Here is a 14564-nt window from a genome sequence, read left to right on the forward strand (position 1 = left end):
GAGTCCTGGGATTGGGTCCTGCCTTGGGCTCCCTGCAGGGAGGCTGCTTCTCCCTCTGTTTGTGTCTCTGCCTCTTTATGTGTGACTTGCATGAATCAATAAATAAAATCTTTAAAAAAAATTAACATGTTGATCAAAAATGATTCCTCTCCCCCTTTCAGTGTTGTACACATAGCAGGTTCTCAGAACATGTTTGTTGAGTGAAATTGAAATATTTGCAAGGAAATACTACTTGAGGTTTTACAAAAGGTTATTTCCCTGAGATTTTTGGTATAAAACCTATTTTGAAAGATTGGTATGATAAATTACTAATGTATCATTTATAACTTCAGTTATTTTTTCTTTAAGATAAAGGTCCGGGGTGCCTGGATGGCTCAGTTCATTTAAGTGTCTAACTCTTGGTTTTGGCTCCGGTTATGATTTCAGGGTGGTAAGATCAAGTAGGGCTCTGCAATGATTATGGAGCCTACCTAAGATTCTTTTTTTTTTTTTTTTTTTAATTTTTTATTCTTTTTTTTAAAATTTTTTATTTATTTATGATAGTCACACACAGAGAGAGAGAGAGGCAGAGACACAACACAGGCAGGGGTGCAGGCTCCATGCACCGGGAGCCCGACGTGGGATTCGATCCCGGGTCTCCAGGATCGCACCCTGGGCCAAAGGCAGGTGCCAAACCGCTGCGCCACCTAGGGATCCCCATCTTTTTTTTTTCTTTTTAAGATTTTATTTATTTGTGAGAAGCAGAGAGAGAGGCAGAGACACAGGCAGAGGGAGTAGCAGGCTCCATGCAGGGAACCCGATGTGGGACTGGATCTAGGGTCTTCAGGATCACACCCTGGGCCCAAGGCAGGCACTAAACCGCTGAGCCACCCAGGCTGGCCAAGATTCTTTTCTTTCTGTCTGTCCCTCCCTATCACTTGCTCATTCTCTCTTAAAAAGAAAAGATAATATAAAGACCCTTACAGGGAGTAATTTTTTATCTTCCTACATTTAAAACTAATGGTAATTTGTGGTTTTATTAAAAGGCACGGTTACTGAATACTCTCTTGTATTATCCTGTGAATGAATTGGTTTTCAAACATAAAATTTGAATAATTGCCTGCCTGCTCGTTTTTGGAACTAATCAATTAATTACTGTATTGTGTGATTAGGTCACTCACATTCAACCTTAATCATTTTATTTAACAGCTGTTTTTCCTTAGGTCATTTGTAGGCTAGAATATTTTGTGGCAAGAACTAAAGGGTTTTGTGATATCTGTACTAAAGAAAATACATTCCTTTAACATAATGCTGAGTGAAAAAAGCCAATCTCAAAATGCTTCTATTTATTAAACATTCATGAAGTAACATACAGAGATAAGGAATAGATTAGTGGTGTCAGGGATTAGGGATGAGGAGAAGAGGTGATATGGCTATAAAGGGGTAACACAGAGGAATCGTGTTGGTACAGTTAAATATCTTGATTAAGATGGTAGTTACAAGAAGCTATACATGTCATAAAATAGCATAGAACTGTACACATATTTTCACAAATGTACAACTGGTAAAAATCTAAATAAGCTCTGTGGCTAGAACCAATGTCTGTTTCCTGGTTGATATTGTACTGTAGTTAATACAAGATGGGGGAGGATAGGTAAATGGCCTCCCTATACATGTCTTACAAGTACCTGTGAATTTATAATTATGTCAGAACAAAGTTTTGGAAAATATACCTTGACAAGAACTCCACCCTAAACCAAAACAATTTTTAAAGGCAGATACCCATTCAGTTGGCATCTCCTTGGTATCAAGTCCCACCATCCAGTTATTACTATAGCAGTGTAGTAGAGGACTCCCTCAAAGAAGAGTTCTTTTTTAATCTACTCATGCTTTGAGGAATGTACTCTCATTTATAAGCAGTTCCTAGGAAAGCCACTATCAGTTCTAGAAAACCCATTCCTTAGCTATGCCATAGTTCCCATGACTAGTGATGGACTCAAATGTACGGATCCTCCATTTTCCTGTTTATTGATATATTGAATATCAAACCTTAAGGAATCTTAGCACACAAAACATGCACAGCCTTTTGAATATTCAACAGAATAGATGTTTCTCTTTTAGTAGATGTAAATTGAATCATACTGTACAACTCTGAATAAATTCCAATCTTATATTTTATTAACTATGCTGATAAATATATTAGACATAGTTTGCATGCTTTGTGGTAAACACTTTGGTTTAATTGTAGTACTGTTTTCCCACAACTTATTGTTTAGATATAAACAATATTTTTTTGAGCACTTCTTTGAGCCAGGTAGTTGCTAACCACTTTTTACAGATTATGTCATTTAATCCTTGTGAGGATTAAAGAACCTTGTAAAGTGTAGGTACTGTTACATAGATGAGTAACATACCTGAAATAAGACAGCTAATAAGAGAAAGAACAGTTTGAATCTTGGTTAGATTCCTAAGCCATTATTCTGTACTTCCTTTTTATACCATACAATAAAGGAATTCTAAAGTTCAAGGCTGATGTGTTGGTGGTTATTATATATCCCCACTGAGCCGGGAGCCTGAGGCGGGGCTCCATCCCAGGACCCTGGAATCATGATCTGAGTCAAAGGCAGACATTGCCAACTGAGCCACCCGAGCACCAGAATATTTTCAATTTATGATATGTTTATCAGGATATAACCTCATCATAAGTTGAGAAATGTTCATAAATTTAAAGTTGAGTCTTAAAATTTTATTAGTATTTTAATTCAAGGATATCTCTAACGACTTGGAAAAACAACCTTTAAAATGTAAAATCTGTGCAGCCCCGGTGGCACAGCGGTTTAGCGCCGCCTGCAGCCCAGGGTGTGATCCTGGAGACCCTGGATCGAGTCCCACGTCAGGCTCTCTGCATGGAGCCTGCTTCTCCCTCTGCCTGTGTCTCTGCCTCTCTATCTCTCTGTTTCTCTATTGAATAAATAAATAAAATCTTAAAAAAAAAATCAATCAAATGAGCTTCAAAAGGAGATAATCTATGACTTTTTCAGCTTAGGTTCAGAACTACTTCTTTATCCCCTGATGGTGCTGTTGAAATTCCAGGGATACAAGTCTGTGAATAGAATACGTAAAATTATTGTACTCCCCTCCATTGTGATACTACCCTGTAAGTAATATCTGATTTTTTCCAAAGGTCAGAGAGACATCATCCTTCAAAACAGCCAAAAACATGGAAATAAAACCTCTTGTCTCAGTATATATATATATATATACTTTTCGTTGGAAAGGCTCTTCCCAGTCTGCTTATACCATATTATGAGAGTCTAAAAAGTACTAGCTCTATGTTTTATTTTTCTAAGTTCAGTAGTTTGAGTTGAAACAATTTGAAAGTGACAGCGGGGCTGCCCCGGTGGCTTAGCGGTTTAGCACTACCTTCAGCCCAGGGCATGATCCTGGAGACCCCAGATCGAGTCCCACGTCAGGCTCCCTGCATGGAGCCTGCTTCTCCCTTTGCCTGTGTCTCTCTCTCTCTCTCTCTCTCTCTCTCTGTGTCTCTAATAAGTAAATATCTTTTAAAAAATGTAAAAAAAAAAAAAAAAAGACAGCAGTTGAACTGTGACCAAATGGAGGAGAGAGGAAAAAATAATAAAGGCAAGTAAAAGTCTAGTATTTGGAGACTTCTAGTCAATTCTTAAGACATTATTAAGTCAATGATCAAGAAATATTTAATTTATACTGGTTAGAAAGACTGAAATATTAAAAATTGGAAGGAATTTATGAGATATGCTTATTAGAATATTTAATATTTTTTAAGGTTTAAAATGGACATTCTAATGAGTAAAATGTATTATTACATGATAGGGAAATTTGTATTAAATGAGTGATAAATGTAATACACAAGTAACACACTTAGCATAGCACCTGGCTCCGTAAATGTTAGCTATTGTTTTTGTTAATAATATCTTTTCCTCTAGTTGTAGTCCATTTACTGTCACCTAAAATGCCCTTAGTTCTTTGCCTATCCACTTCTTTAATTTATTAAATATGTGTTCGATTATTTGAATTGCCTTTGTGAATTAACTTTATCTCCATGGTCATAGGGAACTAGAATTAGGTTTATTTTTTCTGTTCTGTTTGTTGCCATGGAAGACAAAGGAAGCACCACTTGATATTGTACAGCTGAAAGCAGCAAATGTCAATAGGCTAGAAAACTAGCCTAGGGCTGAGGATTATATTTTTCAATAAAAGATAAATTCATCAGTAGACTCATTTTAAGATACAATTCACATAACATAAAATTCACCCTTTTAAAGTATACATTTCAGTGTTAATATATTTACAGAACCTTATACTTTTAAGACAATATTTTTTTAAAGATTTATTTATTTATTTATGAGAGAGAGAGAGACGGAGAGAAAGAGGCAGAGACACAGGCAGAGGGAGAAGCAGGCTCCATGCCGGGAGCCTGACGCGGGACTCGATCCTGGGACTCCAGGATCGCGCCCTGGGCCAAAGACAGGTGCCAAACTGCTGAGCCACCCAGGGATCCCCTTAAGACAATATTTAAGTAGTTTAATTATATATATATATAAAGTTTAGCTGTAAATGTTTACTTTCACCCATGTGGTTACTACTTCCTAAACACCTCTTGGCTTCTCTTAAATTCTTTTTGGTTCAGGTCTGTCATATCTCTTTTAGGAACACTTTCTTGATTCTGTGCTCCCACAGACTTTTTTAATCCCTTTATTATATATAGCATATCACATCTATATTGTAGTTATCTCTTTAGTTACTTGTCTTCCCTTTCAGACCATTTATCTTTCAGGGATAGAGCCTATAATTTTCTTTACTATCTTCAGGAGCTGGAACACCTTAGTACATATTTATTGAATGATTATAACCACTGATAGTTTTAGCTTAAGCATGTACTAAGCCTTAAGCATATACTGATAACTTGATATACTATATACAATATGCTATATTAAAAATATGTGCTAGGGATGCCTGGGTGGCTTAGTGGTTGAGTGTCTGCCTTTGGTTCAAGGCATGATCCTGGGGTCCCCAGACCAAGTCTTGTCGGTGGGTTCCCTGCGGGGAGCCTGCTTTGCCCTCTGCCTATGTCTCTGCCTCTCTCTGTGTGTCTCGAATGAATGAATAAATAAATAAATCTTTAAAAAATAAGTATAAAAAATGTGCTTTTTGTTGCTGAGAATCATACCATTAAATGTGTTGGAAGGGACCAGTGCTCCCCCACCCAACACATGCACACTCACATACTCACATTCACATGTGCATACAAAATAAATTGTAGTCCATAGAGATTGAGTACCTTAGTGGTGAAGTTGGGAATAAAAGGCCACATCACCTCATTTTTTTCCTGTATCACTCTTATACCTTACAGCCTACTGTCTTGATTTATAACAAAAATTCATTTATTTCTTAAGGTTTTGGTAAAGACTTTGAAAATGTAATTTACTTATAATATTTTTCATAATACTTTTCTGGTTTTTCGTATAAGTAAGGAACTAGTTGCCAGCCAGAATACTTGAAAAGAAATTTTCAATTGGCTTAAACAGTGACAACATTTTTATGTTTTATAGACCTCCGTGAGTGAAAGCCTTCAAAGGGAAGCTGCTAAGAAGCAAGCAATGAAACAGGTAAGGTGGCTGAGTAAATATATGTATTTGGTGAAATAAATATTTTCAGCCCACATTTTTATTTTATTTTATTTTATTTATTTTATTTTATTTTATTTTATTTTATTTTATTTTTTTTATTTTATTTTATTTTATTTTATTTTATTTTATTTTATTTATTTTATTTTATTTTATTTTAAGATTTTATTTATTTATTCATGAAAGACACACACACAGAGAGAGGCAGAGACACAGGCAGAGGGAGAAGCAGACTCCATGCAGGGAGTCCAATGTGGGACTCTGTCCCAGGTCTCCAGGATTAGGCCCTGAGCTGAAGGCAGCGCTAACACGCTGAGCCACTCGGGCTGCCTCACCCCATATTTTTAAATGTCAGGTTTGGTATCTAGGTCCTGAGACTAAGCAGTATAGCTATGTATAGAGAGATAATATTATCTTGACCCTCATTTTCTGAAAATGTTTAAAATATTTCTTGATTTACATATATTTCAGGGTTTTGTGATAAATTTTAAAGAAAAAAGCACAATAGAGAATTAGCTCTTTATTGCTCTGTTGTAGATTAAACCCATTTCTGCTTTCAGCTGACTCAGTAGTCAGTCTTACAGTGGATTATATGGTTTAATAATTCTTACTAGTGAGCCTTGCTTAAAAAAAGTCTCTTCACACCAAAGTGATTTCATCATTATATAATTATTTGAAATTAATCTACTAAGAATGGGGAATATCTGATAATTCTTAATAGATTTCTCTCGCACTTTATATAGTGCTCTATAGTATTTCCGAGCACTTTTTTGTAAATACATTATATTTTTTAAATTCTCACAAATCTGCCCATGATCTGATTAAGAAATCTGAAGGTTCAAAAGGATAAATTACCCCTTATGATCACACAGCTAATTACAGAACTAGGCCTGAAGGTTTACTAATTTTTCTACTACACCATTGAATCTTCGATTTAGCTGTTGCAAAACATAATGAAATTAAACAATGACACGGTACCTTTCTTTTTAATTTTTTCCCCTCCACATTTTCTTTATCCTTTAGCATCTATGTCTCCCTACTCTACCTGAATCCTGTATAGGAATGAATTTGTTAAATACTTTCTAATGTGCCAGACATTATGGTAACCACTTTCTAAGAATTAACTTCTTAAAATAATCCTCTAAGATAGACGCTCTTAAAATCTTCATTTTATAATTGAGGACTGGAAGGCAGAAGGATTTATGTGACTTTCATGAAGTCTCATAGTTTAACCCAAGCAGTACAATTGCAGAGCTCATGCTTTTAGTAACTATGTTTACTGCTACTCCGAGGAATGGCACAGAATTATATATTTTGGTTATGTTAATGAAAGTGGAATATACTGTGTAATTCAGCAGTCTGAAAATGATTTAATGTGCAATTTTAAAAAATGTGATTTTTTTTAACATAAATGCTGAAATGCTTTGAGTTATAATTTTAGAGCTCTAGAATTTTTAGAGACCATCAGAGTTCAACTTCTTCACCATATTGATGAAAGAATTAGTTATGGAGAATCTGGTGACTTTTCTAAGGTCATGTAGTTATCTTGTTTTCTAGTTTATTCTGACATTTTTTGTGTTGCCTTTCCTTACCTATTTAAAGCATAAATCCCAAATTTAACTTTATTCTTAATCCTAGCTGTCCCAAACTACATTTTCTCTTAGTGAGATTTTTTTTCTCATAGTTTGCTTGAAAGTTAGGAGTGCTGCTATGCTCTTCATGTACCTTTTCCCTCCTGCTGCTTTCACAGAGCTGGAACATCTGTACTTCCTGCTTTTCACTTTATTCTCCACTAACTAACTTTTATGATGAAGAATACTAACTTGACTACTATATCTAAGATAAAATACTCTTAGAAATGGAGTATTTTATTTTTTCTTATTATTTTTATTTAAATTCAATTAATTATGGGATCCCTGGGTGGCGCAGCGGTTTGGCGCCTGCCTTTGGCCCAGGGCGTGATCCTGGAGACCCGGGATCGAATCCCACATCGGGCTCCCGGTGCATGGAGCCTGCTTCTCCCTCTGCCTGTGTCTCTGCCTCTCTCTCTCTCTCTCTCTATGTGACTATCATAAGTAAATAAAAAATAATAATAAAATAAATAAATTCAATTAATTAACTTATAGTGTATTATTAGTTTCAGAGGTAGAGTTCAGTGATTCATCAGTTGTATATAACACCCAGTGCTCATTACATCACATGCCCTCCTTAATGCCTGTTACTCAGTTATCCTATACCTTCACCCTTCTCCCCTTCAGCAACCCCCAGTTTGTTTCCTATGATTAAGAGTCTCTTATGCTTTGTCTCCCTCTCTGATTGCATCTTGTTCTTTTTCCTTCCCGCCCCCTATGCTCCTCTGTTTTGTTTCTTAAATTCCACATATGAGTGAAATCATATAATTGTTTTGGATTGGCTTATTTTTCTTAGCATAATACCCTCTAGTTCTATCCATGTTGTAAATGGCAAGGTTTCTTTCCTTGCCTTCCTTCCTTCCTTCCTTCCTTCCTTCCTTCCTTCCTTCCTTCCTTCCTTCCTTCCTTTTGTTCCTTCCTTTTTTTAAGATGGCAAATACACCATTGTGTGTGTATATATACATATGTATATACACACACATATATATACATATATATGTGTATATACACACACACGCACACACAACATCTTCTTGATCCCATCTGTTGATAGACATCTGGGCGCTCTCCATAGTCTTGCTATTGTGGACATGGCTGCTATAAACCTTGACATGCAGGTGCCCCTTCAGATCACTACGTTTGTATCTTTGGGGTAAATCCCTAGTAGTACAATTGCTGGGTGAAGGGTAGCTCTATTTTTAACTTTTTGAGGAACCTCCGTACTGTTTTGCAGAATGGCTGTACCAGCTTGCATTCCCTCAGCAGTGTAAGAGGCTTCCCCCTTCTCTGCATCATCGCCAACATCTGTCATTTCCTGACTGGTTAATTTTAGCCATTCTGACCAATGTGGGGTGGTATCTTATTGTGGTTTTGATTTGTATTTCCCTGATATTGAGTGATGTTGAGCATTTTCCTTTGTCTCTTGACCATTTGAAGATCTTCTTTGAAGAAATGTCTATTCATGTCTTCTGTCCATTTCTTGATTGGATTATTGATTCTTTCATCCATTTTGCATCTGTTTTTGTGTATGGCATAAGAAAATGTCCAGTTTTGTTCTTCTGCATGTGACTGTCCGATTTTCCCAACACCATTTGTTGAAGAAACTTTTTTCCATTGAATGTTTTTTCCTGCTTTGTCAAAGATTAATTGACCATAGAGCTGAGGGTCCGTTTCTAGGTTCCCTGTTATGTTCCATTGATCTGCGTGTCTGTTTTTCTGCCAGTACCGTACGGTCTTGATGATTAAAGCTTTGTAATAGAGCTTGAAGTTCAGAATTGTGATGCCACCAACTTGGTGTTCTTTTTCAACATTCCTTTGGCTATTTAGGGTCTTTTCTGGTTCCATACAAATTTTAGAATTCTTTTTTCCAGCTCTGTGAAAAAAGTTGATGGTATTTTAATAGGGATTGCATTTAATCTATAGATTGCTCTAGGTAACAGACATTTTAACAGTATTCTAAGCCATGAGCATGGAACATTTTTCCATTTCTTTGTGTCTTCCTCATGAGGTATCTTTCATGAGTGTTCCATAGTTTTCTGAGTATAGATTCTTTGCCTTTTTGGTTAGGTTTATTTCTAGGTGTCTTATGGTTTTGGGTGCAATTGTAAATGGGATAGATTCCTTAATTTCTCTTTCTCCTGTCTCATTTTTAGTGTATAGAGATACAACTTATTTCTGTGCATTGATTTTATGTCCTGCCACTTTGCTGAATTCCTGTATGAGATCTAGCAATTTTGGAGTGGCATCTTTTGGGTTTTCCACATAGAGTATCATGTCGTCTGCAAAGAGTGAGAGTTTGACTTCTTTGCTGATTTGGATGCCTTTTAAGAAATGGGGTATTTTAATAGATGACATTTTCTTTCTTTCTGTTCTTTTATCTGGACAGTGCACAGAACTGATGATGGCAATATTATCTTACTCCCTATTTCATCGGAAAAGCTATTAAATGTCATCATTAGATGTAATGTTTTCAGTAGGTGTTTGGCAGCTATCCTCAAGCTAAGCTCAGAAATTCTTTTTTTGATCTTGGTTTGAGGTGTTGTTTGTTTATTTTTTAAAATCATATATGAATGAACTGTATAAAATAGATAATACAACAACTTGGAATGTAAATACAGTTACTATCCTCATTTTTTTAGATGAAAACTGAGACACAAAAAGAGTACACAAACTTGCCCAGAGTAGCTAGTAAGTATAGAGCCAGGATTGAAACCCAGGCAGCCTGGCTCCAGACCGGTGTTTATATTTTCAGTCTGAAATGTGATTCATAGAATTTTTATAATATATATCTGATTCACGATCCTCTCTCAAAAAAATTACCTAAGACTTTTTATGTATTAGCTGGCTTATATTTTTTAGACATGTTTGTTTGTTTGTTTATTTTAGACCAAACTAGAAATCCAGAAGGCCCTTGCAGAAGATTCCACTGTATATGAATATGACAGTATTTATGATGAAATGCAGAAAAAAAGAGAGGAAAATAATCCTAAATTGCTTTTGGGAAAAGACCGAAAGGTTTGTATCTGAAAATACAAATTTATTTGACCTTAACTGTATTTTAAAGATTTATTTCTTTATTTTAGGGTATCTGCATCTGCAAGTGAGAAGGGAAGAGGGAGAGGGAGAGAATCTCAAGCAGATTCCCCATTGAGTGCAGACCCTGACACAGGGCTTGATTCTCACTACCCTGAGATCATGACCCGAGCTGAAATCAAGAGTTGGATGTTTAACTAACTGAGCCACCCAGGCACCCCTTGACCTGAATTTGTTGTTGTTGTTGTTGTTGTTGTTAAAGATTTTATTTATCTATTTGAGAGAGAGAGATAGCAAGAGAGCGCATGAGTCCGGGACAGGGAGAGGGAGAAGCCAGCTCCCCACTGAGCAGGAAGCCCAACATGGGTCTTGATCACAGGATCCCAGGACCACGACCCAAGCCGAAGATGGCCGCCTAACCAACTGAGCCACCAAGCACCCCTTGACCTACATTTTATATCAATCATATTTTAGCATGAGGATGATATGAGGAAAAGCTTTCAGGTATTTAAATTGTGAAGAGCCCCCAGTTCCAGATGATATAGATTTGATTTAGAACCCAGGAAACCCTAGGTTTAGTATCCTACTAAAGTGAATAAATTATCTAAGAATAAAAGCAATAAGTTTTCTTACTTGCTTTAACCCCTTCACAAATAAATTTTTTAAATTTTTTTCTTGAAATTTTTTTTCTTAGAAAATCTTTATATTAATAACTCCTCTTTTCATATTTTATGCTTTATCATCCTCTCATCTCAGTTCAGATTTTCTATCACTTTTTCTTTCACAAACATAGATTTTTAAAGATCTTTGCATTTTATAGTATGTACAAGTAGGGTGCTGGTGTAAAATTGCCACTATTTTTTTTTTTAAGTAGGCTCCACATGGAGCCCAGTGTGGGGCTTGAACTCACGATCCCAAGATCAACACCTGAGCTGAGATCAAGAGTTGGACGCTTAACTGACTGAGCCACTCGGGCACTCCCCACTGTTCTTTTAAATAACCGTATATCAACTAATGTGAAAATCTAGTAAAAACCTTTCTGATTCACTTATCTATTGAAGTACTCAGAACAATACCTGTAAAAAGTATGAAAACACAGTGGAAAAATTACTTAGTTTGAAATTTTAAAAAAGTAAAATGGCATTTTGAATAATTTCTGTCTTTACACTTAAATATTTATTGAAAAGACTTTTAGTTTCAGCCTTGCTAGTAAATTTATATTGAATTTTGAGAGGATGAGGATCCCACTTATTTGGATTAGCCATTTTTATCTTAATTCATGATTAAAAATAGAATATTCTTAATTTTTATTTTTTATTCTTCCTAAGTAATCTTATTTTTCCCCCTAGCCCAAGTATATTCACAACTTACTAAAAGCAGTTGAGATCAGAAAAAAGGAACAAGAAAAGAGAATGGAAAAGAAAATACAAAGAGAACGAGAAATGGAGAAGGGAGAGTTTGATGATAAGGAGGCATTTGTGACATCTGCTTATAAGAAAAAACTGCAAGAGAGAGCTGAAGAGGAAGAAAGAGAGAAAAGGGCTGCTGCACTAGAAGGTGAACTGGAAGAGGGAGGAGGGGAGAAGGAAACAAGCAGCAAAATTCTGCCCTGTGGTTTAGCCATGTGCTCTGTCCCTGAACTCCTAGATGATAATGTTATGGTCCTCATTTATGTGTATGAATTCAAGATGTAGTTATGATATTCTGTAGTATTATAAAACAGAAAAGATGATGACTGAAAACACAGCTGCACTCTCAGTAACTATTACTTCTACTGGACTTTTCACAACTCTCCTTTTATTGCTTAAAACTATGGTTGTTACAAGTCATTGCCTTAGAAAATGATTCCAAATATAAAAACCTTTGTTACAAGGCACAACACCACAATATTTGTCAGAAACAATATAAACTAAGATTTAAATCTAACTTGTATTTTCTGGGTTTAGAAAACTAGAATAACATCACTCAAGGATGGGCATTTAGAAAAAGAATAACAGGGGATCCCTGGGTGGCGCAGCGGTTTGGCGCCTGCCTTTGGCCCAGGGCGCGATCCTGGAGACCCGGGATCGAATCCCACGTCAGGCTCCCGGTGCATGGAGCCTGCTTCTCCCTCTGCCTGTGTCTCTGCCTCTCTCTCTCTCTCTGTGACTATCATAAATAAATAAAAAAAAAAAAAAAAAATTTAAAAAAAAAAAAAAAAAAAAAGAAAAAGAATAACATTAATTCAAGAAATAACAGAAGATGTGCAGGAGCCAAAGAATGTCTTAGTACTTTATTTCAGTATTTTCTACTCATGGTCATTTCTCAAGATCTAAGTACATTGTGTTCTTTTAAATAGCTTAATTGGCAAATATTCATCAATTTTAAATAGAAGAAAATTAAATCTATAATATTATGTCTAACCATGTACTGGGTATTCATCTAGAATACCAGTTTATATGTTTTCTGTGAAAGACCACATAAATATTTTAGGCTTTGTTTACCATATGATTTTTGCTAGAGCTACTCAGTTCTGCCTTTCTAAGGCAAAAGCAGCCTTAATAAATGAACAAGGCTACATCCGATAAAATTTATTTACAAAATAATATAGGCCACATTTGGCCTGAACGCTGTAGTTTGCCAACTACAGATCTAGAGAGTAGTTTTATACACTCTGTATGTTACATTGTCTACACCATAAAATTGAACTGTGTTGTGCCTTGTTGAATATTTTCCTCTCGCTTTTGCCTTCCCTCTCTTAGCACGTTTGGATGTAACCAAGCAGAAAGATCTCAGTGGATTTTATAGACACCTATTAAATCAAGCAGTTGGTGAAGAGGAAGTACCTACATGCAGCTTTCGTGAAGCCAGGTGAGACATGGCATATGGAATATTAGAAGAAAGAAGAAAGATTCTGTTCATAATCTATAATTGTGGGATCATTTTAACCCTTTGAAAGATAGGGGATTACAGCATTGCATATTGTGTTGTCAGTTAAACCTGATCTAATTGAATTGCTAGGGATTTATACTTTCTTAATTAAAAACCTGCAGATTTAGTTCAAATATTTCTATTCTGCAGTAATCCTACAGGTATTTTCAGATAGTATATAGAATAAGTGGTTTATTTTCGTAAGTAGAACATGGCATCTATAAAACATAAGATTCATGTATCAAGGGCTAGAAATGTACCACCTAATAATGTAGCCACTAGGCACATGTAGACTGTTGAAGACCTAAAATTTTGGTCATAGTAGCCACATTGTAAGTACTCAGTTGCCACATTTGGCTAATGGCTACCATATTAGATGGCACAGATATGAACATTACAATTTCTGTAGATATGTCCATTAGCACTGACATAGAAAGTAAGTATTGGAGGGGTTTTTTGGATAAAATCATAAAGTATTGTAAGAATGGTGAAATGACTGTTATAGGTATATAGCTAAAGGTAAAGGGGAGAATTTGTCCTGAGCTCATATCTGAGTAAATGGTTTTTTGGAGCAGAAACCTCAGATTAGAGGATCTAAGTCTGTATTGCTGCTGAAGGAAAGAGGGGAATTATGACTAAAGAGACGGAATCAGATTTATACTTTGCTCTGCCAAATGCTGGGTTTGATTACAAAATTGATGAAAATTATAAGTCTTAGAAAGTATATTTGAAGAGAGATTTTTGAATGGAAAAAGAATTTCTATTAGAGTTTCATCAGGAATAGTTGTGAGGCCAGCCATGAAACTCCATAATGTCATTTGGTAGTTGTACTTTTCTTGGAGTCTAATAATAGAATTTCTAACTATTAGATAATCCTTTAGCCCAGACAATTCTGCCAGCAATTCCCAGAGAACCACAGTTGTTCTGTTAGTATGATTATTAAGTAATCCATAAGAATGAATGTGTGATTGATGTAAATAAATTAGCCACACTTATCAGTTGGGAAAATGTAAGTTATGTAAACAATTTTTAGTGTTAGTGATTGTAATCAGGTGGATTCACAAATTCCCATTTTGTTGTGATAGGTGCCAAAGGGTTATATCAGGAAGGTTGTGCTTTTTTAATCATAAGAGATTATTTAGTGATATTTAGAATTAGATTTCACTGTGAAAAAAAATCATCTTTACTTATTTTGAGGACTATTTTTAAATTTTTTAAAGAGAGAAAAATCCAGCAAAGAGCTGCAACTTGAACTTCATGTTGTGAAAATAGTACTTAGATCCAGAATATATCTTACTTTTCCCAATTATTCTTTGTCATGTCTATAAAAATGTTAATGCCTGAA

General features: G+C 35.6%; 1 protein-coding gene across 6 annotated transcripts in view; it reads left to right on the forward strand.

Annotated features, from left to right (window-relative positions):
- NSRP1 (nuclear speckle splicing regulatory protein 1) overlaps positions 1 to 14564 on the forward strand; it is a 54401-nt gene that overhangs the window by 38036 nt on the left and 1801 nt on the right. For all 6 annotated transcript variants that reach the window (XM_025476234.3, XM_035721567.2, XM_049114875.1 and 3 more), the window contains 4 exons: positions 5571 to 5627; positions 10163 to 10291; positions 11659 to 11866; positions 13051 to 13159. In XM_025476234.3, coding sequence (XP_025332019.1) covers positions 5571 to 5627; positions 10163 to 10291; positions 11659 to 11866; positions 13051 to 13159 — 503 coding nt within the window. The remainder of the gene's footprint in view (positions 1 to 5570; positions 5628 to 10162; positions 10292 to 11658; positions 11867 to 13050; positions 13160 to 14564) is intronic.

The sequence above is a fragment of the Canis lupus genome, chromosome 9 (assembly GCF_003254725.2).
Source record: "Canis lupus dingo isolate Sandy chromosome 9, ASM325472v2, whole genome shotgun sequence".
Lineage (NCBI taxonomy): Eukaryota > Metazoa > Chordata > Mammalia > Carnivora > Canidae > Canis > Canis lupus.